General features: G+C 50.4%; 1 protein-coding gene across 1 annotated transcript; it reads left to right on the top strand.

The window, feature by feature from the left end:
- Positions 1 to 3,909: 3,909 nt before the first annotated feature.
- Positions 3,910 to 4,455, top strand: LOC135373304 (WASH complex subunit 3-like). The gene has a single exon (XM_064606526.1). The coding sequence runs from the start codon at positions 3,910 to 3,912 to the stop codon at positions 4,453 to 4,455; it is 546 nt and encodes a 181-aa protein (XP_064462596.1).
- The last annotated feature ends 16,682 nt before the right edge of the window (positions 4,456 to 21,137 follow it).

The following is a 21,137-nucleotide window of genomic DNA, read 5'->3' as shown; positions in this document are numbered from 1 at the left end:
TAACCTCGAAGAGAATGACGAAACAATAAAACGTCTCCTCGTGAGCGAACTCGTTTCGTAAAAATAGTCTATTTATTTTTTCACGACATACACAAGACGCTTGCGAGACGATCTTCCAACGTGCTGACCCGACGCTCGTCGTCGCCCGTCACCGTGACGTCGAGGGATGTGTGGAGAAGCCAGTAGCGAACCCGCGTTGATGAGACACGGGTCGACTGTCTTTCCTCGTCTATACTTTTCCAACAGCTCGAGCTTGTAATCTACGAAACGCTTCATTTTCTTTGCAATCTTCCCACTGACGGTGAACAGACGTAAGGGTATCGTCTTGAGAATCGAGCGAAAGTCTCCCTCGCAGCTATCGCCGTGAATATAATCGCGTAATCGCAGCAAGTCCCGATACATTCGCGTTTGCACAAAGGTGGCAAACCTCTGCTCGGGCGCATGACTTAGACGGAATGAGAGTAGACAACCTTTTTTTTATTTCTCGTTACACATGAATTAGGCTCCAGCTTTGGTTTCGTAGCCGGGAAGACAGCTCAAATACGGACGAAGGCTCGAGTCTAACCAATGGCTGGGGTTTCTCGACCAGAGTCCACTGCAGCGACAGGTAGTCAGTTGATCGCCGATTCGCAAAAAGAAGGTCTTCGGAGGAGGTTTGAAGGTTAGGACCAGGGGTAGATCTCCCGTCAGTAGCCATTCGTAATCTGTAACAAAAGGAGTGTGAGAAACGCGTGTTTTTATATCTCAAACACACACACGTACAATCTTCTTCAGTCACAGAGTGACACTGATGGTCCATCTTCTCCATCTTCCTTCAATAGTCGAAGTCCTTCGCAACGTACGTCGAACGGTACCGTCCGACAGCCGAGAAACGGGCGAATCAATCGGTCCGTCCAATGCTTTTGCTCTGAAAAAAATGTGAACGATTATAGAACGTATTAAAAAATAACGAGGAAACGTACCTTTGGACCACAATTCACCGCAATTGGTGCAGAAGAAGGGGGCGCTACCAATCTCCCGAAATATGTGAGGCGGAAAAAAACCGACTTCACGCGCAGCAAAAGTGTTGTACACTGGAAACGAAACTCTTCAAACATTTCGACGATGATAACGTCATGGGTATTACTTACGAGGATCTACCAAGCTGATCATGATGGCACGAGAATGATGATCGAACGTTCGCTTCGACATTTATAGTAAAGCTTTTCCCCTCACTCTCTATGACGTCATTGAACGTGATTGGACATGTTAAGACGTGTTTGAACATGTTCAGACACGGGCGGCGAACCGTCGAAGTCGCCCCTGTACACACTAGTTCCTCTCTCTCCCTCTCTATGACATCATTGGACGTGTTCGAACATGTTGCGACGTGTGTAGACACGAACCCCGCAATACGAAAAACGTCATGCAGTACGTATTAGACTAGTGGTTTGTGTATTGCGTCCAGTGTAGGAGGTTCCTGGGTTCGAATCCCACACTGGGTCTTCTCGTCGTCATATACAAGTCGGCCCAGAGTGTTAGCTAGAAATTAGTGTAATGTTTTATTCAACGCCGATGGTATCATTGTCATATGCGATATCGCAAAAAGGCGCGAAAGACGGAAGGCGGGGTGGTCAAAGTACAGACGACACCGTCGCAATTCGAGTAGGAGGAGAGCGGTGTAGCGACTATAAAAGGTGCGCTGGTTCTACGTCAATTGATCGAAAGCCCACAAGGGGCATCCATCCACGACGTGAGTCGTTTCGTGGAGCAAAATGTAAGTTGACGAATTGCTCATGTGGGAAGGGGATCTGTCGTATGCAGATTTCATTCCTCTGTCTGGTAGGGTTGGAGATGAATCACCAGATGCAAGTCCAGAATTTCAAAACGAAGCTGAGCCTGTCCAGGGTCGTAGAATCGTTGAATTGCGAGAACACAACTTAGAGAATCATCCCTCCGTCACGGAGAGACGATTCCTTCCTTTTTTTGTCACAGACGAGGCATGCGACGGAACGGCGACTAGGTACACGCTTCTCTGCTCCCCGCACGACGACAACGTCGACGATTTGCGACTCTAACTACTGAGATAGCTCCAGTAATCGCGCGCGTCCTCGAAGCGTACCCCATGCCTTTCAAATTTTGTCTGTGCTCGAAAGCGCTCATGATTAAGGACGGAGCCGACGGGTTCACTTCTCATCTCCTTCACGTGAACCTTCACATGAGAGTGGTTCATAACCACCAAGAAATCGAAGGCGCGATAAATGCTGCCATCGCAGAATCCTCGCAACGCGTAGAAAACTATTCGAGAGAAGGGTCTGGTTTCACCAAGAACGACGTCCAATGTGTCGACTTAAAACTAACGCGCTTAAAACCGAAGCGGATTGGGTGCACGATCGAGCTTCCCGAGCTGCTGAAAAGAAAACGAAAGACTCTCACAAACGTCAAGCTACCACCGAATCACGAAAACGAGTGTTTCAAGTATAGCGTGCTGGCACTCTTGCATCCGTTAAAGAGGAATGCAAACCATTATGTCAGATATCACAAATATATGAATCCGCGGAACCCGGAGACGCGCGTGACGTACTGGCACCCCTGCTTCCCAGTCACTTACGAAGACATTACCCTGTGGGAGAGAAAAAACAAAATCTCCGTGTACATCTACGTGTTCGACGAGCAGACGAGTTCGATATCTACCGGACGGGTTCCCTGTACGCTCTATAAGGATAAAGTCTATCTGCTCGAGGTTAGGGAGCATTTCTATGGCATTAAAAAATTTAGCACTTTCATGGGACGTGGTGACTATTTTTATTGTGAGAAGTGTACGAGCGGCTATGGGACAAGACAGGCGTTGGAGCAGCACGAACGTCCGTGTCGATGTGATGGTTGTGGGCACACCTGAGAAAAGGAAGAAGCTCGGGGGAAAACAGAGAAGGTGTGACGTCCCTGCAACACATCGCATCGCATCGTTTCTAGTGTCTCCTTGCTCCTGCAAAGGAGTCATTCGTAGAGCTTTTAGCTCTGCTCTGCTTCGGCGATCTCGGACGGACCCCTTTTACCCTGCTCTGCGGCTTGATTGCTTGTGCTCGAGGTGAGGGAGATTGGCCAGTTCACAGCAAGGAGGAGCTATGGCTCCTCCCATAGGCGACCCTGATCGCTACTGGTCGGCCTCTGTTGATATTCTTGCATTTCCACTAGACCATTTTTTTGCGAATGGGTTAAGTAGCATTCCCGTGGTCCTGAGGCCAACAAACGGTTCATGTATTGGCTCCAAGAACCCCAAGGCGTTAATTCGCAACCTTGAATTAGTCACCCCTGACTTCCGGGACATCACAGAGGTCCGGCAATACGGGAAGGACGTTATCGTGTGTAGGTCCCGGAACCTGGAAGTTCTGTGTGCTGTCGACGCTCTGTTTTGGTGGCATCCCCGTGCAACCCTTCGTTCCGCACCATCTCGCCTGCACGAAGGGCGTCGTGAGAGGCGTCGATGTTTCCCTTCACGCGTGCGAGCTCCTTGATCTCTTCGACTCCATCGGGGTGCTTGAAGCCTTTCGCTGCAGTCGCATGGAAAACGGGAGACGGATCCCCACTGCAACGGTCATTGTGACGTTTGCCGGGCATTGCTGCCCCTCTGAGATCAAATCCTGGCCACTCATCTTTCGTGTGGACCCCTTCACCCGCAGGCCTCTTCAATGCAAACGCTGCTTTCGCTTCGGTCACACTGCCAAGAGCTGCAAGTCCGATGTACGCTGCCGACGCTGTGGTGACCAACATGACGAATCCTCCTGCCCTGCTGGGTCACCGCTGAAACGCTGCCTGTGTGGTGAAGCTCACCTTGCTGACTGTGAGACTTGCAGTAGCCGAGACCAAGAGACTTCTCTGCTGGAAATCATAGACACGCGTCACTGCTCGCGTTATGATGCTGCCGCTGTCATGAAAGGCCGTGGGTTCAGCTTTGCACGAAAAGCTCAGACACCTGTTGATGGTGACCTCGAGAAGCTGATCACCAGCGCTGTCGAGGCAGCTGTGTCCAAATTGAGGGACGAGATCAGCCCATTGATTGCTCTGGTCACGTCTCTGTTCCCTACTCTGTCAGAGGCTGTGCTGTCTGATGGTCCCAAGGTTCCTTCCTCTCCCAGTGCGGACACCGGGGTTCATCCGCCGCCACCTGCACCCGTTACCCCTCACCCCGTCGCCATCCCTCCTCCGCTCTCTCTGCCTGATTGTACTGTCGCAGATTCCATGATGGATGATGATGATGTTCCCTCTACCTCAAAGCGCGGTGCCTCTCCTTCACCACCTCTGTGCTCTGCCTCCGTTGGCAAACGCAACAGGAACAACATTAAGAACTGCAGCAAGAACGGTGACAATCACGATCATAAGAATGGCAGTCAAAACGACAGCAAGACCCGCGGCAAGACAGGCGTCTGCGATGTCCTTGCGGCTGCGGTTGCTCAGTCTATCCTCGGGGATGAGTAACGTCCGTGTGCTTCAGTGGAACTGCTACTCTGTTTTTTCCGCTTTACCTGACTTACATTCCTTAGTCTCCTCTGTCTCCCCCGATGTGATACTGTTACAAGAAACATGGCTTGCTCCTTATCGTTCCTTTTCTCTCCCTGGCTTTCACTCCTTTCGGTTGGACAGGCGTGCCTGTAGAGGTGGCGGCCTGCTAACCCTCATTTCCTCTAGGCTTGTTCACTCTTCGCGTATCATTGTGCAGGTGATGTCTGCAGAATGCGAGGTACTAGCGGTGCAGCTCCGCATGCCGGGCAATCGCCCCTTGTGTTTTATCAACGTTTACTGTCCGGCTGGATTTCGGTCCTCCTCTACCTTTGATCATGTGGTTTCCAAGATGGCCGGCGACTATATTGTTGCGGGAGATTTCAACTCGCATCATGTCATGTGGGATAACAGGACTGATGCCCGTGGCAGCGAACTGTGGGACTGGATCTGTCACCATAACCTTTCTCTTGCAAATGATGGGTCAGTGACTTTTGCACGCGGCTCTTCGCGCTCCGTTCTCGACCTCACGCTGTACAGCTCACGCGTTCCGGTTCTGTCATGGAAAGTTGTCTCCTGTGGAACATCTAGTGATCACCTTCCTGTTTTCTTCGAGGTGCCTTCGGCAGCCCAACGTCTCTCCCTCGTCATCCGCCACAATCGCTCACTCCAGGAAAAGAGAGTTACTGCGCTGTTGCAGACCTGCAACAACATGCCAATGGGTGATCGTGCTGCTGCTGCTGTATCTATTATTTCCCAGGCCATTGGGTCATCTTCTTTCCAAGTGCGCAAACGCTCACCTTCCAACTGTGCTCCCTGGTGGAATGAGACCTGTACAAGGGATTATAGGCGACGGAAAGCTGCATGGAAGCAACTGCTGTCCAACTCGTGCTATGCCAACTGGACACGCTACCAGATCCTAAAGGCCACTTTCAAGAGGACTGTCTCTTCTTCCAAGAGTGCGTTTCACAACGACCACAATTCTTTCCTATCTCTCCCGAAACAACGAAGGGCTCTTCACCGGCACATCTCGTTTCTCCGGGGCCAGACTTCATGTTCACCTGGCGAGCTCCACGTTTTATCCGATGCAGATGCCATGTCTCGTCTTGAAGATGTTGCCAAGGGCCTCGCCGCGCGCTTCCATAACACTGTTGCCCTACCTCCTCCTCCTCCTCCGTTCTCCGTTTCGCCGCATCCTGGATTCGTAGCAGTCGAATGGGACGAATTGGACTGCATTATCCGTGCGCTCCCTTCATCTGCTCCCGGTCCGGATGGCGTATCTGCTCGAATGATGAAATTTCTGTGGTCTGCTCACCCCAACGTCTTGCTTGAAATTGTCAACACTTCTCTGAGCTCGTCCTGGATCCCCCCTGACTGGAAAGTAGCAAAGGTTATCCTGTTGAAGAAGGTTGCGTCCAAGGACCTTGCCATTGACAATATTCGGCCGATCGCGCTAACGTCTATCCTGTGCAAGACCGTGGAGCGAGTGATTCACCGCCGGTTGTCTGATTTTGTTGAGTCCAATAATATCTACAACTGTAGCCACATCGGCTTCCGTCAGCGCTGTTCCGTCTGGATGGGTCACGTCAACCTCGAGAGCCAAATACGCCGCGCACAGGAGGATGGGGACTACTCAGCTCTGGTGACGTTAGACATTGCACAGGCATATGACAGCATTGAGCACCGCGTCCTGCTGCACAGGCTGGCTGCTGTTCGTATCCCTCCCTATATTCTCTCCTGGGTCAGGAATTTTCTCTCTGGAAGATCTTTCCAATGCTCGGACCGCCACCTCGTCTCTTCCCCTCATCAGCTGTTTAGAGGGGTGCCTCAAGGTTCTGTCCTTTCCCCTCTGCTCTTTAACATACTCATGAGCTCCCTTCCATTGGACGCGAATAGTCTGACAATCACTTACGCAGATGACATCGCCTTTTTCGCCTCGGCCTCATCGCTGCACTTGTTGTACACGTTGACCCAGCAATACATCGACACTATTGTGGCTTGGACCACATCCGCTCATCTGAGTCTAAAGGTCCAGAAATGTGCCGTGCTCCTATTTCCGCCTGTGGGCTTCCGTGGTGTGGTGCCCAGCTTCAATCTTTTGATAGGCAACGATCGCATCGACCAACCTGAGTCTCTGAAGTATCTGGGTGTGTGGTATGATCACAGGATGGATTGGGGCCGCCACATTGACCACATCAGCCGAAGAGCCTCCGCGGCACTGGGTTGCATCCAGCGTTGTTCCAGCGTTCGTGTTGGTATGCGCAGGAATGCCCTCCTTTATGTCTATCGTTGCTATGTCCGTCCCATCCTCGAATATGGCTGTGTCCTTTTCTCTCATCTCCCAGACTACCGGATAAGCAAGCTGCTCGTCTTAGAGAGGAAAGCGCTCCGCATGTGTCTCGGCCTTCCCAGGTATACTGCTAACGACGCCCTGTATCTTGAGGCGGGTGTGCTCCCACTGAAAGCCCGCTTTCATCTTTTAACAGTGAGCACTTTCCTGTCTCTGGCGCAGAGCCCCCTTGCTTCTCACCACATTGAATCGTTCAGAGATTTGGGTTCCTGGACTAGCAGGCGGTGGCGCAGATCCCATATTCCCCAATTGCTATTTGCCCAATCTCTCCTGTCGCCCCTGAACGTTTCGCTTGCCCATGTCCCCCAGCCGGTTGTGCCTCCCGCGCCAGCCTCTGTCCAGGTTCTCAGCATCTTTCATTCGGATGCCAAACATGCCCCTCTCACTTATTTGAAAGCAGAGCTTGACACTCACATGTCTCAGTTTCCCAATCACCTGGTCATCGCCACGGACGCATCTGTCTCTGAGGAACGGGCGGGAGTTGGCATTGTCATTCCGCAGCTCGACTTGCACAATCCCGTCCGCCTCCCGGACTACACACCGGTCTTTCACAGTGAGTTTCTAGCCATGCTCCTAGCGCTGATGAGGGTTCCCATCGCTTTCAACTTGGTGCTCCTCCTCTCTGACTCTCTTTCTGTGATTTCCTCCCTTGAGAGCCCTACAAGCCCCTTGCTCGCCACCTTAGTTGCTTTTGCACCTAGCCACATCTCCCATCTCCTTGTCACCTGGATTCCTGGTCACCGCGGTCTCCCGCTCAACGAAGCCGAGACACCCTGGCTAACATGGCACTCTCTGGGCCAATCCCGGATGTCCTTCCTCCAATAGCTGACATCGTCCGGGCGCGCTACACACGCTTCCTTTCACTCGCGCGGCGTCGCCCTCCACGTCCTGGCTATGAACACCTCTTATTCCGTTGGAATCCTGAGCATTGTGGCTGCCGTGAGTTCGAAACTTCTGTAACGCGTGCTCGGTGCCTCTCCCTCCCATTGAACTTCTATCTTCACCGTGCTGGCCTCGAATCGGCACCTGCGTGCCCGCACTGCGGACAAGCCGAGACTGTCCATCACTTCTTTCTCGACTGCCCCTCCTACGTCACCATTCGTCGTCGCCTTCTCGTCCCCCCTCTTCTCTCCATCGGTGCTCAGCTCTCCCTGACATCTCTGCTATCCCTTGGAGCCTCCCATAATGGCGTCAGGGACGGCGCTGTTCTCCATAATATCATGTCATTCATCTCCAGCTCTAACCGATTCTAACTCTTTTTTAACATCCTGTTGACCGCACCTCAGTAGTCCTGGCCAATCTCCCTAGCGGATAAGCGCCATCCCGCTTGAGGAGCAACAACAACAACAACGTAACGGGCACGGACGGATGTGCACGGGCGATTGGGTGCTGGAAGCGAAGCATTCCTGGCTGACGGTCGGCGTCGTCTTGGGTGTCCTACCGCCTGGCTCTGGGTTTGAACGTCCACCTGGTCCTGGGTTCCTGGTGCTGGCTGCGGGTCTGCCCTACCAGGTTCTGGCTGCTGGTGTGCTCCACCGGGTTCTTGCCTCTGGCTCTGGGTTGCGTGGTTGCTGGCGTTGCGAGGTCCGCCCCCGAGGATTACCCATGCTCACAGTAAAGTTTCTGATTACAACCTCGTTTGACTCTGTCTCATGCTGGCTTCTATCCGAACTACCCTGAGGGCTCTGGCGGCCACGTCAAGTGTAGGCACTGTGAATTGACCAGGTGTCACGTAGGTTGACTCACAGTCTGCCGCATCACAATTTTGGCGTCCGCGACAGGACGTTACGCTGACGGAGTTCTCAGGTCTCGGTGCTAGCATGAGCGGAGAGTTGGAGAAGTGGATAGCGCTGGGGAGATCACTAGGAGTGCGCGACGACGAGCTGAGGGAATGGGTCGAGGAGCAGAGAGCAATGGAGAGACAGACGAGGGTAGAGGAGCGGGCTGCGCGAGCAGCAGAGAGGCAGTTGGACGAACGAGTACTGCTAGCTGAGGAGCGTGTACTCGCGTTGCGTGTCCAAGCCGCGAATCAGGCCACAGCAGCCGTTGGCCCTGACTCGAGCGGCACAGCTAGTGAGAGGTTTCGACCGGGTTCGCACAAAGTGATGCCTGTCTTTGACGAAAAGAGCCGAGATGCCCTGTTAGAGACATTTCGATATACCGCAGAAGGGTTTGGGGAAAAGTTCAGGTCATCGACGCCCGATAAGAAAGAGACAGCCAAGCAGTTTGGGGCACGCCTCACGCACTTCTTCGATAAGTGGGTGGAGACATCCGAAACACCTAAGGAGTTCACGTCGCTGCGTGATTTAATGTTACGGGAGCAGTTTCTTTTGAAGTGTCCTCAGGCTTTGGTCGTATTTTTGAAAGAGGGCGAATGTAAGTCACTTGAAGACACCTGTAAACGGGCTGATAAGTATTTGGAAGCCCAGGGCTTGAGGACGTTGGGAAAGGCTGAGGAGGAGCCGGTAGCACCTAAGAGTGTCGCGAGAAAGCCTACAGGTTGTATGTTGTGTGGCGAGATGGGGCACAGAGCCTCGGATTGTAGGACAGCCTTCAACTAGGCAAAGGCAAGAGGCCTGTTGGTCATGTGGAGAGACAGGACATAGGTCAGTAAATTGTCCGAAGAGAGGACTGGAAAGCGGCGCTAAGAACGTTTGTGTTATGGGTGTTGGTTCAGGTCTTGTGAACGATGGTAGCGGTAGTTATCGTGAGCAGCCGCTCGAGGGTCGGTACACAGGATGCACCACGGTACCCAAAGAGTATGTAGTAAATGCTGTGTATTCCAGAAATGGTGACCGGCGTACATCGCTACCGTGGGGTAAAGGTAGAGTCAATGGGCAGTCTGTCGAGGTACTCCGGGATACCGGTTCAAACGTGGTCATAGTCAGGAGAGGTCTTGTAAAAGACAGCCAGCTGACTGGTCGTTATGTGGTGGTACGTTTGGCGGACGGGACACCGCGCTGGCTACCAGAGGCAGTCATAAGTATTGCGACGCCGTATTTGTCGGGGAATGTGGTGGCGTACTGCATGAATGCGCCGATAGGTGACTTACTGGTGGGCAATGTGACGGGCACGAGGAGAACGGAGCGGAAGTCTCCGGAGCTTGCAAAATACTTAAGAAGTGGGGCCCATGCAGTCGTAGGTGCTGTTCCACACAGATCGAGGGAATTCGATTGTGCTAAACGGTCAAAGGCAACTGAGATTTGCCCCTGGTTACACAACTCCGGTGCGAAAGAACAGTTGAGGCGTCAACAATGTATAGACAAAGGTGACTACAGGGGTTTTGGTTCCAACAGCAGACAGTGTACCCCAGTGAATGAGAGTAGAGCACGGGGTATTTGGGCTGGCCAGCAGGCCGGCGTCAGACGTTGCTATAGAGAACGTTGTACTAGCGGTACTATGACGGGTAGAGCATGGTACAGAAGTGAAAAGGGCAATACGTAAGTGGTGTACAAACGGTTTAGACAGTATAGTAAGTCTGTGGTTTCGCTGTGACCAGCATTCTTGTGGAGGGGCTTGGTTACAAGTATGTGGTGTGTCTTTGTATTTTGCAGAATTGCAAATATGTACCTATACAGCTTGAGAGGAAACGACAGTAGCGCGCGCTCTTGAAAGTGGGTCGCATGCAGGCTTCGAAAGTTGTTCGTCAGAAGGGAGTCTGAGAGTTGTTGAACTGACATTTTCTTGGAATGTATATGTCGTTTCGCAAATCATTTTCATTCAAATCGCTGCATTTTCATCTGGTTCATGTAGTGTGTTACACCCCGGCAGTCTGATTTAAAGTACAGGTTGTGCGCGGCTGGACCAGAGAGTGTGTATTGACGTTGATGTTTCGCACTATAGCTAAAGTGACGTAACGCTTTGTGTTTCTTTGAATCTATATATTTGGTTGTCAGTTTGCAGTCAGAGATGGCTAGGAATGGTCATTGATATGTTTGCGTCTACTTTAACGGGCATGGTATTGAGACATTGGTATCGTATCAGTACATTGGGATTTAGAAGAATGGACAAGAAGGACATTTCGATTTTCTATTTGGTGGCAGCAAAGTGCAAAGTGTCTGGATTAATGTTTTGTGTCGTGGAATTGTGATTTTCTGAAGACATTGAACAATTTGTGGTTGTGCAATGTCTTGCGACGTGGGGGGTTAATGTGATGGTTGTGGGCACACCCGAGAAAAGGAAGAAGCTCGGGGGAAAACAGAGAAGGTGTGACGTAACAGGCACGGACGGAGGTGCACGGGCGATTGGGTGCTGGAAGCGAAGCATTCCTGGCTGACGGTCGGCGTCGTCTTGGGGGTCCTACCGCCTGGCTCTGGGTTTGAACGTCCACCTGGTCCTGGGTTCCTGGTGCTGGCTGCGGGTCTGCCCTACCAGGTTCTGGCTGCTGGTGTGCTCCACCGGGTTCTTGCCTCTGGCTCTGGGTTGCGTGGTTGCTGGCGTTGCGAGGTCCGCCCCCGAGGATTACCCATGCTCACAGTAAAGTTTCTGATTACAACCTCGTTTGACTCTGTCTCATGCTGGCTTCTATCCGAACTACCCTGAGGGCTCTGGCGGCCACGTCAAGTGTAGGCACTGTGAATTGACCAGGTGTCACGTAGGTTGACTCACAGTCTGCCGCATCACAATTTTGGCGTCCGCGACAGGACGTTACGCTGACGGAGTTCTCAGGTCTCGGTGCTAGCATGAGCGGAGAGTTGGAGAAGTGGATAGCGCTGGGGAGATCACTAGGAGTGCGCGACGACGAGCTGAGGGAATGGGTCGAGGAGCAGAGAGCAATGGAGAGACAGACGAGGGTAGAGGAGCGGGCTGCGCGAGCAGCAGAGAGGCAGTTGGACGAACGAGTACTGCTAGCTGAGGAGCGTGTACTCGCGTTGCGTGTCCAAGCCGCGAATCAGGCCACAGCAGCCGTTGGCCCTGACTCGAGCGGCACAGCTAGTGAGAGGTTTCGACCGGGTTCGCACAAAGTGATGCCTGTCTTTGACGAAAAGAGGGATGACCTAGAAGCCTATTTACATAGGTTTGAAATAGTGGCAGAAGGACTGCGTTGGCCCAAGGAGCAGTGGGCAACAGCCTTAAGTTTATCTCTGGCAGGAGAAGCGCTGGCGGTGTTTGGACGGCTGTCGCCACAAGAGTCTAACGATTACGAGAAGGTCCGAGATGCCCTGTTAGAGACATTTCGATATACCGCAGAAGGGTTTGGGGAAAAGTTCAGGTCATCGACGCCCGATAAGAAAGAGACAGCCAAGCAGTTTGGGGCACGCCTCACGCACTTCTTCGATAAGTGGGTGGAGACATCCGAAACACCTAAGGAGTTCACGTCGCTGCGTGATTTAATGTTACGGGAGCAGTTTCTTTTGAAGTGTCCTCAGGCTTTGGTCGTATTTTTGAAAGAGGGCGAATGTAAGTCACTTGAAGACACCTGTAAACGGGCTGATAAGTATTTGGAAGCCCAGGGCTTGAGGACGTTGGGAAAGGCTGAGGAGGAGCCGGTAGCACCTAAGAGTGTCGCGAGAAAGCCTACAGGTTGTATGTTGTGTGGCGAGATGGGGCACAGAGCCTCGGATTGTAGGACAGCCTTCACTAGGCAAAGGCAAGAGGCCTGTTGGTCATGTGGAGAGACAGGACATAGGTCAGTAAATTGTCCGAAGAGAGGACTGGAAAGCGGCGCTAAGAACGTTTGTGTTATGGGTGTTGGTTCAGGTCTTGTGAACGATGGTAGCGGTAGTTATCGTGAGCAGCCGCTCGAGGGTCGGTACACAGGATGCACCACGGTACCCAAAGAGTATGTAGTAAATGCTGTGTATTCCAGAAATGGTGACCGGCGTACATCGCTACCGTGGGGTAAAGGTAGAGTCAATGGGCAGTCTGTCGAGGTACTCCGGGATACCGGTTCAAACGTGGTCATAGTCAGGAGAGGTCTTGTAAAAGACAGCCAGCTGACTGGTCGTTATGTGGTGGTACGTTTGGCGGACGGGACACCGCGCTGGCTACCAGAGGCAGTCATAAGTATTGCGACGCCGTATTTGTCGGGGAATGTGGTGGCGTACTGCATGAATGCGCCGATAGGTGACTTACTGGTGGGCAATGTGACGGGCACGAGGAGAACGGAGCGGAAGTCTCCGGAGCTTGCAAAATACTTAAGAAGTGGGGCCCATGCAGTCGTAGGTGCTGTTCCACACAGATCGAGGGAATTCGATTGTGCTAAACGGTCAAAGGCAACTGAGATTTGCCCCTGGTTACACAACTCCGGTGCGAAAGAACAGTTGAGGCGTCAACAATGTATAGACAAAGGTGACTACAGGGGTTTTGGTTCCAACAGCAGACAGTGTACCCCAGTGAATGAGAGTAGAGCACGGGGTATTTGGGCTGGCCAGCAGGCCGGCGTCAGACGTTGCTATAGAGAACGTTGTACTAGCGGTACTATGACGGGTAGAGCATGGTACAGAAGTGAAAAGGGCAATACGTAAGTGGTGTACAAACGGTTTAGACAGTATAGTAAGTCTGTGGTTTCGCTGTGACCAGCATTCTTGTGGAGGGGCTTGGTTACAAGTATGTGGTGTGTCTTTGTATTTTGCAGAATTGCAAATATGTACCTATACAGCTTGAGAGGAAACGACAGTAGCGCGCGCTCTTGAAAGTGGGTCGCATGCAGGCTTCGAAAGTTGTTCGTCAGAAGGGAGTCTGAGAGTTGTTGAACTGACATTTTCTTGGAATGTATATGTCGTTTCGCAAATCATTTTCATTCAAATCGCTGCATTTTCATCTGGTTCATGTAGTGTGTTACACCCCGGCAGTCTGATTTAAAGTACAGGTTGTGCGCGGCTGGACCAGAGAGTGTGTATTGACGTTGATGTTTCGCACTATAGCTAAAGTGACGTAACGCTTTGTGTTTCTTTGAATCTATATATTTGGTTGTCAGTTTGCAGTCAGAGATGGCTAGGAATGGTCATTGATATGTTTGCGTCTACTTTAACGGGCATGGTATTGAGACATTGGTATCGTATCAGTACATTGGGATTTAGAAGAATGGACAAGAAGGACATTTCGATTTTCTATTTGGTGGCAGCAAAGTGCAAAGTGTCTGGATTAATGTTTTGTGTCGTGGAATTGTGATTTTCTGAAGACATTGAACAATTTGTGGTTGTGCAATGTCTTGCGACGTGGGGGGTTAATGTGATGGTTGTGGGCACACCCGAGAAAAGGAAGAAGCTCGGGGGAAAACAGAGAAGGTGTGACGTAACAGGCACGGACGGAGGTGCACGGGCGATTGGGTGCTGGAAGCGAAGCATTCCTGGCTGACGGTCGGCGTCGTCTTGGGGGTCCTACCGCCTGGCTCTGGGTTTCAACGTCCACCTGGTCCTGGGTTCCTGGTGCTGGCTGCGGGTCTGCCGTACCAGGTTCTGGCTGCTGGTGTGCTCCACCGGGTTCTTGCCTCTGGCTCTGGGTTGCGTGGTTGCTGGCGTTGCGAGGTCCGCCCCCGAGGATTACCCATGCTCACAGTAAAGTTTCTGATTACAACCTCGTTTGACTCTGTCTCATGCTGGCTTCTATCCGAACTACCCTGAGGGCTCTGGCGGCCACGTCCAGTGCAGGCACTGTGAATTGACCAGATGTCACGTAGGTTGACTCACAGTCTGCCGCATCACAGTCGAGACGTAGACGAAGTGATCCTCGAAATGCCAAAAGCGAGGGAGAGTATCTCCTTCAACAAGATAGAGTACATGCATCCCTACCCCTATTTCGCGGTGTTAGACACGGAGAGCGTCTTGGAAAAGGATGCACTTGTTAAGGACGCCGTGAGTGTGCACAGGATGAGTTCGTACAGCATCGTTGTAGTGCGGAGTTGTGACGGGAAAATAATGGGCGTAGATGGCTATTTGGGACCAAACGCGGCAGAAAAATGCTTGTTCGCGCTCAAGGGATTTAGCGAACAAATCCATAGACTGAACCGTCTTCCCTCACCGTTGGTCATGAGTGTGGAAGACACCAGTGCGCGACGCACTGCGAATTTTGTGGAATCGAATTTAACCGACACACACGGAAAGTGTCGCATCACGACCACACCCACTTCGTAGAGCCCGGGTTCTCGAATTTTGTCGCGACGCTGTGTGATACGTGTAACCTTAGGTGTCGTAATACCAAAGAACTCGTCGTGTGCGTGCACAACCTGCAATACGATTTCAGCTCCCTTCTCCGATACATGCACGTTCTAAATATGGGTGAACCGTGGATCTTAGCTTCGAGTTCGGAAAAGATAAGATGGTTCAATATTGGAGATCTCTATTTCCGCGATACCACGCAGTTTTTCAACCTCTCCTTGTCAAACCTGGTGGAAACTCTGCTCGCCAGCGGAGGCGAGAGCGCGTTTCATTGTACCCGTCAAATGTTTGGTGACCGTTTCCGACGCCTCCTCAGGAAGGGCATTTACCCGTACACCTTCGTCGACAGTTTCGAAGCGTACAATTTGCCCGCGCTACCGCCAAAGGAAGCTTTCAAAAGCGACCTGAACGACCAAGATATCACGGACGAGGACTATCAGTACGCCCTCGAGATTTTCGAATTGTTCCAATGTAAGGACCTGGGCGATTACACGCGTCTCTACGTTACGCTCGACACTTGTCAGCTGTGTGACGTCGTGCTATATTTCAGGAGAATTGCGCAAGAAACGGATAGGATAGATATCTTACGCACCGTGTCCCTTGCGCGTGGAGCAGCGCTCTGAAGTTCACTAAAGTCAAGCTCGAGCTCATAAGTGATCAGGAGATGTACGAAACGATCGAGAAAGGAATCAGGGGAGGCATTTGTAACAGCTTCCATAGATAGTGTCGGGCTAACCACGAGGAGTGCGACGATTACGATCAACAGCAAGAAAAGACTTTTATCCAGTACCTCGACGTGAATAGTTTGTACCCGTACGCGATGACTTTCCATCTCCCGACAGGTGGTTTTGAGTGGGTCGATCCTTCGAGGTGGAGCGAGATCGATTTTCTCAACATTCCTCACGATTCGGAAGTGGGTTACGTCTACGTGGTACATAGGTGGGGAAGTTACTTTTATTTTGTAGTGCACTACCGTTACTCACTACTTTTTCGAAAAGTAACGCGTTACGTTATTCGTTACTATTGCGGTTGTAGGTAACGCGTTACTAACGCCGTTACTTCTGATAAGTAATGCCGTTACTTTTGCATTATTTCACCAGTTGTCCTTATAATATGTACCATTTTTGGTTGAGTCACATAAGTGCATTCCGCAAATCCATACAAGCTATGTTGGGCACAAACAAGGGTCACGCATGAACACAACTTACATGTACAATTTATTGCAACGCAGAAGCAGTTGATGTTCAAACTTTTCATCGGTGAGCATCGCCCGTTGGGCTGAGAGGACGCCTAATGACCAGTGAGTGCTCCTTGTCAAGGTTGATAGAGACGGTGACCTTTTATCTCATACAGTACAAATCCAAACAGCCAATTCCTTTGTACTTTGTTACTTGTTCAGAGGGTAGAGGCTATTTTTCTGCCGCTTTTGTCCCATTCGTCCGAAAAATACCAGAGGGAGTGAAAAACAGAGGTGGTAAACAAAGGTGACACCTCAACCAGGGTAGGTCAACAACCCTTCTTTTGCGTTCTTCGTGGGTATCGATGTGACCTTCTTGTCATTGTTGAAGATGAATAGACAAAATCGGGGATTTTCCCGGATTCTGCAGGCACGGTCCTCGCTCAAGCTTTCAAGTTCCCGAACACGCAGTAACGCATAACGCCGTTACGCGTTAGTTGCTAAAAATGTAATGACGTTACGTTACTCATTACTTTTCTCCCAAATGTAATGCGTTACCATATTTCACTACTCGAATGTAACGCGTTACCGGTAACGCACTACTTTGTAACGCGTTACTCCCCACCTATGACGTGGTAGACTTGACATATCCCGAAGAACTGCACGCACTCACCAGGGATTTTCCCCTGGCACCCGAACACAGGTGTGTGAACGAGAACGAACTCTCCCCCTAACAGTGACACTTGAAAGACGCGTTGGTGCTGAACGCCCCTCCCACAAAGAAACTCTTGCTGACGTGCTACGATAAAGAACGCTACGTCGTTCATTATGCATTGCTCGCACTGTATGTGAGGTTGGGCATGAAAATAAAACGTGTTCACAGCATCCTCTGGTTCCACCAAGACGACTTTTTGCGAACCTTCGTGCAGAGAAACGTCACGTTGAGGAATGCCGCCACCACGAAATTCGAGCGACTTTTGTACAAAAACAATGTCGAACAGCACGTTCGGTAAGTCGATACAAAATGTGAGACGCATGAAAAGGTACGCTATAGCCTACGACAAAGAAAGCGCGCTCCGAAAAGCTAGCTCCGTCATCAGTCAGCATTTTCACATTCTGAGTGACAAGTGCATCTTATATGAGATGCAGAATAGGAGGGTCAAATGCACGCACCCCCTATACGTGGGCTTTGCCATTCTAGAGATATCCAAAGTCCGAATGTACAGCTTCATCTACGAGTCTCTCTTTTCTCGCTTGACGTGTCCAGTGCAATTGATCTATAGCGATACGGACAGCATAATTTTTTCTCTCACGTGTGAAAGCCTGGAAGAACAGCTCATGAAGATTGAGAATGAGTTAGATCTGTCTTCCTATCCACCGGACCACCCGCTTTTCAATGACGAGCACGCGAACCAGATGGGGTACTTCAAGGACGAGACGGGAGGTGGTGTTATTCAGGAAGTCGTAGCCATCCGAGCCAAAATGTACAGCATTCTCTTGGCTGGGTCATACAAACAGATCGCGAGAGCGAAAGGAGTTAAGAAAGACGTGGTGAGGAAACATTTATTGCACGAAGTGTACCGAGATTCTCTGTTCAATGAAAAGACAGTCTCTCAGAAGCAGTGCACCATCCAGAGTATAAAGCAAACAATGTACACCATTTCGAGACTCAATAAGAGCTTGGTCCCCTACGACGACAAGCGCTATCTTGTGGATGCCGAACACTCCTTCCCTTATGGAAGCTGCGAATACGGTAAGCTTTACTGGTGTTTTGACGCGTATAGGATTACGATAGTGCTCTCTCTTTGTGCAGCATCGGAAAACCCGGAAGAGAGCCCGAGAGCGTCGTCGTCAGGGATCGAGTAACCGCGGAACAAAGAGCTGCACGCGCATGTAATCGAGAATAAAAGTTGTAGTCGAGATATGCTTCTCTCTCTCTCTCTCTCTCGCAGACAGGAGAAGCAGGGGTCATCGTGGCAGTGTGGTAGCGGAATGGGTGTACGAAAAGAATGACCATACCGTCATCGTGCTGGTACCGTGACCCGCGCAATGACGACGCTGCAATGAAGATTCCCTTTTCTGGCACGTCTGATCATCTCGTTCTGTTCGTTAGATCAGACAAGTCAGGGAGGGTGCACGCATCTATCGTCCAACTCGTTTGTTTGTATTCAATAAACATGTTTCAGTGAAAGAAAAGACAGAGTCTCGTCAACGTTATTCGGACTGTTTAATGCGTTGCATGTCAATAACTAAGCGGTATTTCAATAAATCAATGACAAAGTTGGCGATGTAGACTGCTTGCAAATGTCGCTGCTTCCGCAGGGCGTGCTTAATATGAGCAATGGCACGAGCGAGAAGGTCCACGATGTCTGCAGCGATGTAGTTGAATTCTGAGTCAGAGTTCGAGGTAACTCGTTACAAGTAACTCGTTACTGTAACTAAGTTCCTTTTCTTGGTAACTTGTAACTTAACTCGGTACTTTTGCGCCGCGGTAACTTTCAGAGGAACTCGTTCCTTTTTCAGGTAACTTTGCCAAAGTAACTTAAGTGGAGTTCCAAGTTACTTTTAACTCGCTTTTCACTCACGTCCACATATTTTCTTGCTTTCTCTCCAGTTCCTTCATGGCATTTTTTGCCATAAAACGTGATATTCGATCAACAACAGTATTTTATTCAGGAAGTAAGAACCGCTGCCATTGAAATGAAGCTGAATCATTGTGCGCCCACAGGGAGTAAGATGCAAAGCGTTCGAATAGACCTCTACCAGAGAAACGTCATCATGACATTGACTGAAACTGAAACAAATCGGAAGGAGAGGGCGGGCACTTGTTCGCTGCCTCCCATTGAAAGAAAAGTAGGACCGACGGTCACGTCCCTTTAAGGGACCATATCTTAATCCCCTCAAGACCGTGGCTTTCGGGCGCGAGCTTGTTCACCTCTAGCTTCGACCGTAGTTCAATTCTACCAAAATTTGGCGCTGTCGAACACTATGACATCATTTCTTTACAAACAGGGAGAGGTCTATTGTTGGACATAAACGAAAACGATCTAAGCGTGGTGCCCACTCCTCCCTTTCATTTTTTCTTTTTTTTTTCTGCCAATAAATCCCCCCCCCTCTCCAGGCAACTTAACTGCTCACGCGCGCTGCACCTGCGTAATGCTATTTTGTGTCCGAAGTAACTTGGAAGTAACTCGTTCTTTTTTTTAAGTAACTCAGTAACTGCGAGTTACATTTCAGGCTGAAGAACTTGGTTATTAACTTAGTTACATTTTGCACACGGTAACTTAACTTGGAACGAGTTCTTTTTGACGGGTAACTTCTCAATCTATGTTCTGAGTTGGCCAGACTCACAAATTCGCTCACCAGTCCGAGGGGTTCGTCAGGAACCGTTATGCAGACGTTCTTGTAACGGGCGTAGATCCGACGCACCATCTCCTGCAGCGGCCCCGGCGAGATCTCTCCTATATTGCCAAACCCTACCATGTCTATCACGTAGCGAAAAGCAGTGATGACGAGCTCGTTGCGGGGACTTTCGCTGCTGAAACATTCCTTCTCCACTTCTTCCCAAAAAGCGTGGGTGCGGGAACAATTTTGTAACGAGTGGTAGCTGAACATCTTCACGTAGTGATGAGGCGAGCGCGGTGCGCGCTGCCTTTATACAGATAAACGCGCGCGCAAAGAACCGAGAGTGCAACCGAAACTCAGAAGCCACCCGTTGCCGCTAGGAGTGAGCGCGCACAGCAGAGATCCGAAACCGAAAACACCCGCGGACGGCGCAGAGGGCGCTAGGAGCGCGCGCGCATGCGTGGTTGGGTGGAGCAGAGGGCGCTAGGAGCGCGCGCGCATGCGTCGCCTCAGTCAGTCCAGCTCTGGCTCTCGTAGGGAGAAGAGGTGCGGCCGGTCGCTCCGTCGTCACTTGATCCCTGGCTGTCGACGAGAGCGGACACTCCGTCGCAGCGGGGAAAAAGGTGAGTGATTTACCGATGTTTGCGCGTTGTTTTACCGTGCTCGAGTTAAGCCTTTTCTCGCCGTACGCGATTGTTTAGCGGTGTCCAAGCCTGTTGACGCACGTTTACCATCGTGTGGCTAGTGGTTCCCGCCATGTGTTAGCCGCGTAGTGTTGTGGCGCTGTGGTTAGGCCCTGTCGATTGCCTTAAGCCTTTTCCCCCGATGTGTAGTGTTTTCTCCGTGCTGTTTAGCAGTAGCGGTTAGGCTTTTTCCCCGCGCTCTGGCATGGTTAGACTTGTCGAGCACTGTTGCCATTTTTACGTGTCGCTAGTACTTTCTTGTTCTCTGTCTTTCTCGTATAGAGCCACGACGCTGGCGCCATCTGGTGTGATGCCTTGGAACTAGCGTGCCACCTGCCTCTGCAACCGTCGTGCTCCAGTCGCCCGCACCGGCGTGATTTCTTCAAGATGGCGTCGTTGATTTTCAAATAAATCATTTCCCACTGTCTGCTTCCTTTCTATCTAGTTTTTTATTTCCTACAACCCGAGTTTTACATAGAAAATCCACGACAAGTATTGCACTGAGTCAGATTTTGCCCAATTTAAAAATTTTTAAAATTTAAATTTTTTAAAAAATTTTTAATTTTAAATTTTTTTGTAATTTTAAAATAATTTAAAGTAAAAAGTGCAATACTTGCCGTGGATTTTCTGTGTAAATCTTGGGTTGTAACATTACTACTAATGAGAAACAATGATTTCCAATTGAACCAATATGAACCGACCTGTCGTGCAGGGTGTTTTAGAAGTCATGTAAAAATATGCAATAGAAAAACGCTGGGAAAAAATATGCGATCAACGATACAATTACACGATCACGTACTACAATTAGTTTCATGAAACTTTATTTGAGATTAATTTAATTTCGCCAGTTGAACGCCGAAGATTGTCATGTCAACGTACCTTTTTTGTTGGAATACAGAAAGCGCATTTAACCCCATCCTAATAATAGATACATCCAACACCACCCTGGTACAATATTGCTGAAAGAAATGCGATAACAGGCCTTATGAGACTCATAGAGAAACTTT

Source organism: Ornithodoros turicata, unplaced genomic scaffold, assembly GCF_037126465.1.
Source record: "Ornithodoros turicata isolate Travis unplaced genomic scaffold, ASM3712646v1 Chromosome23, whole genome shotgun sequence".
NCBI classification, from domain to species: domain Eukaryota; kingdom Metazoa; phylum Arthropoda; class Arachnida; order Ixodida; family Argasidae; genus Ornithodoros; species Ornithodoros turicata.
Note: the sequence above shows the minus strand (reverse complement) of the source record. Positions and strands in the feature narration are given on the sequence as shown.

What these genes read in the sequence shown, in the direction of transcription:
- LOC135373304 (XM_064606526.1), top strand. Translation starts at nt 3,910, where the DNA reads ATGAAAGGCCGTGGGTTCAGCTTTGCACGAAAAGCTCAGACACCTGTT.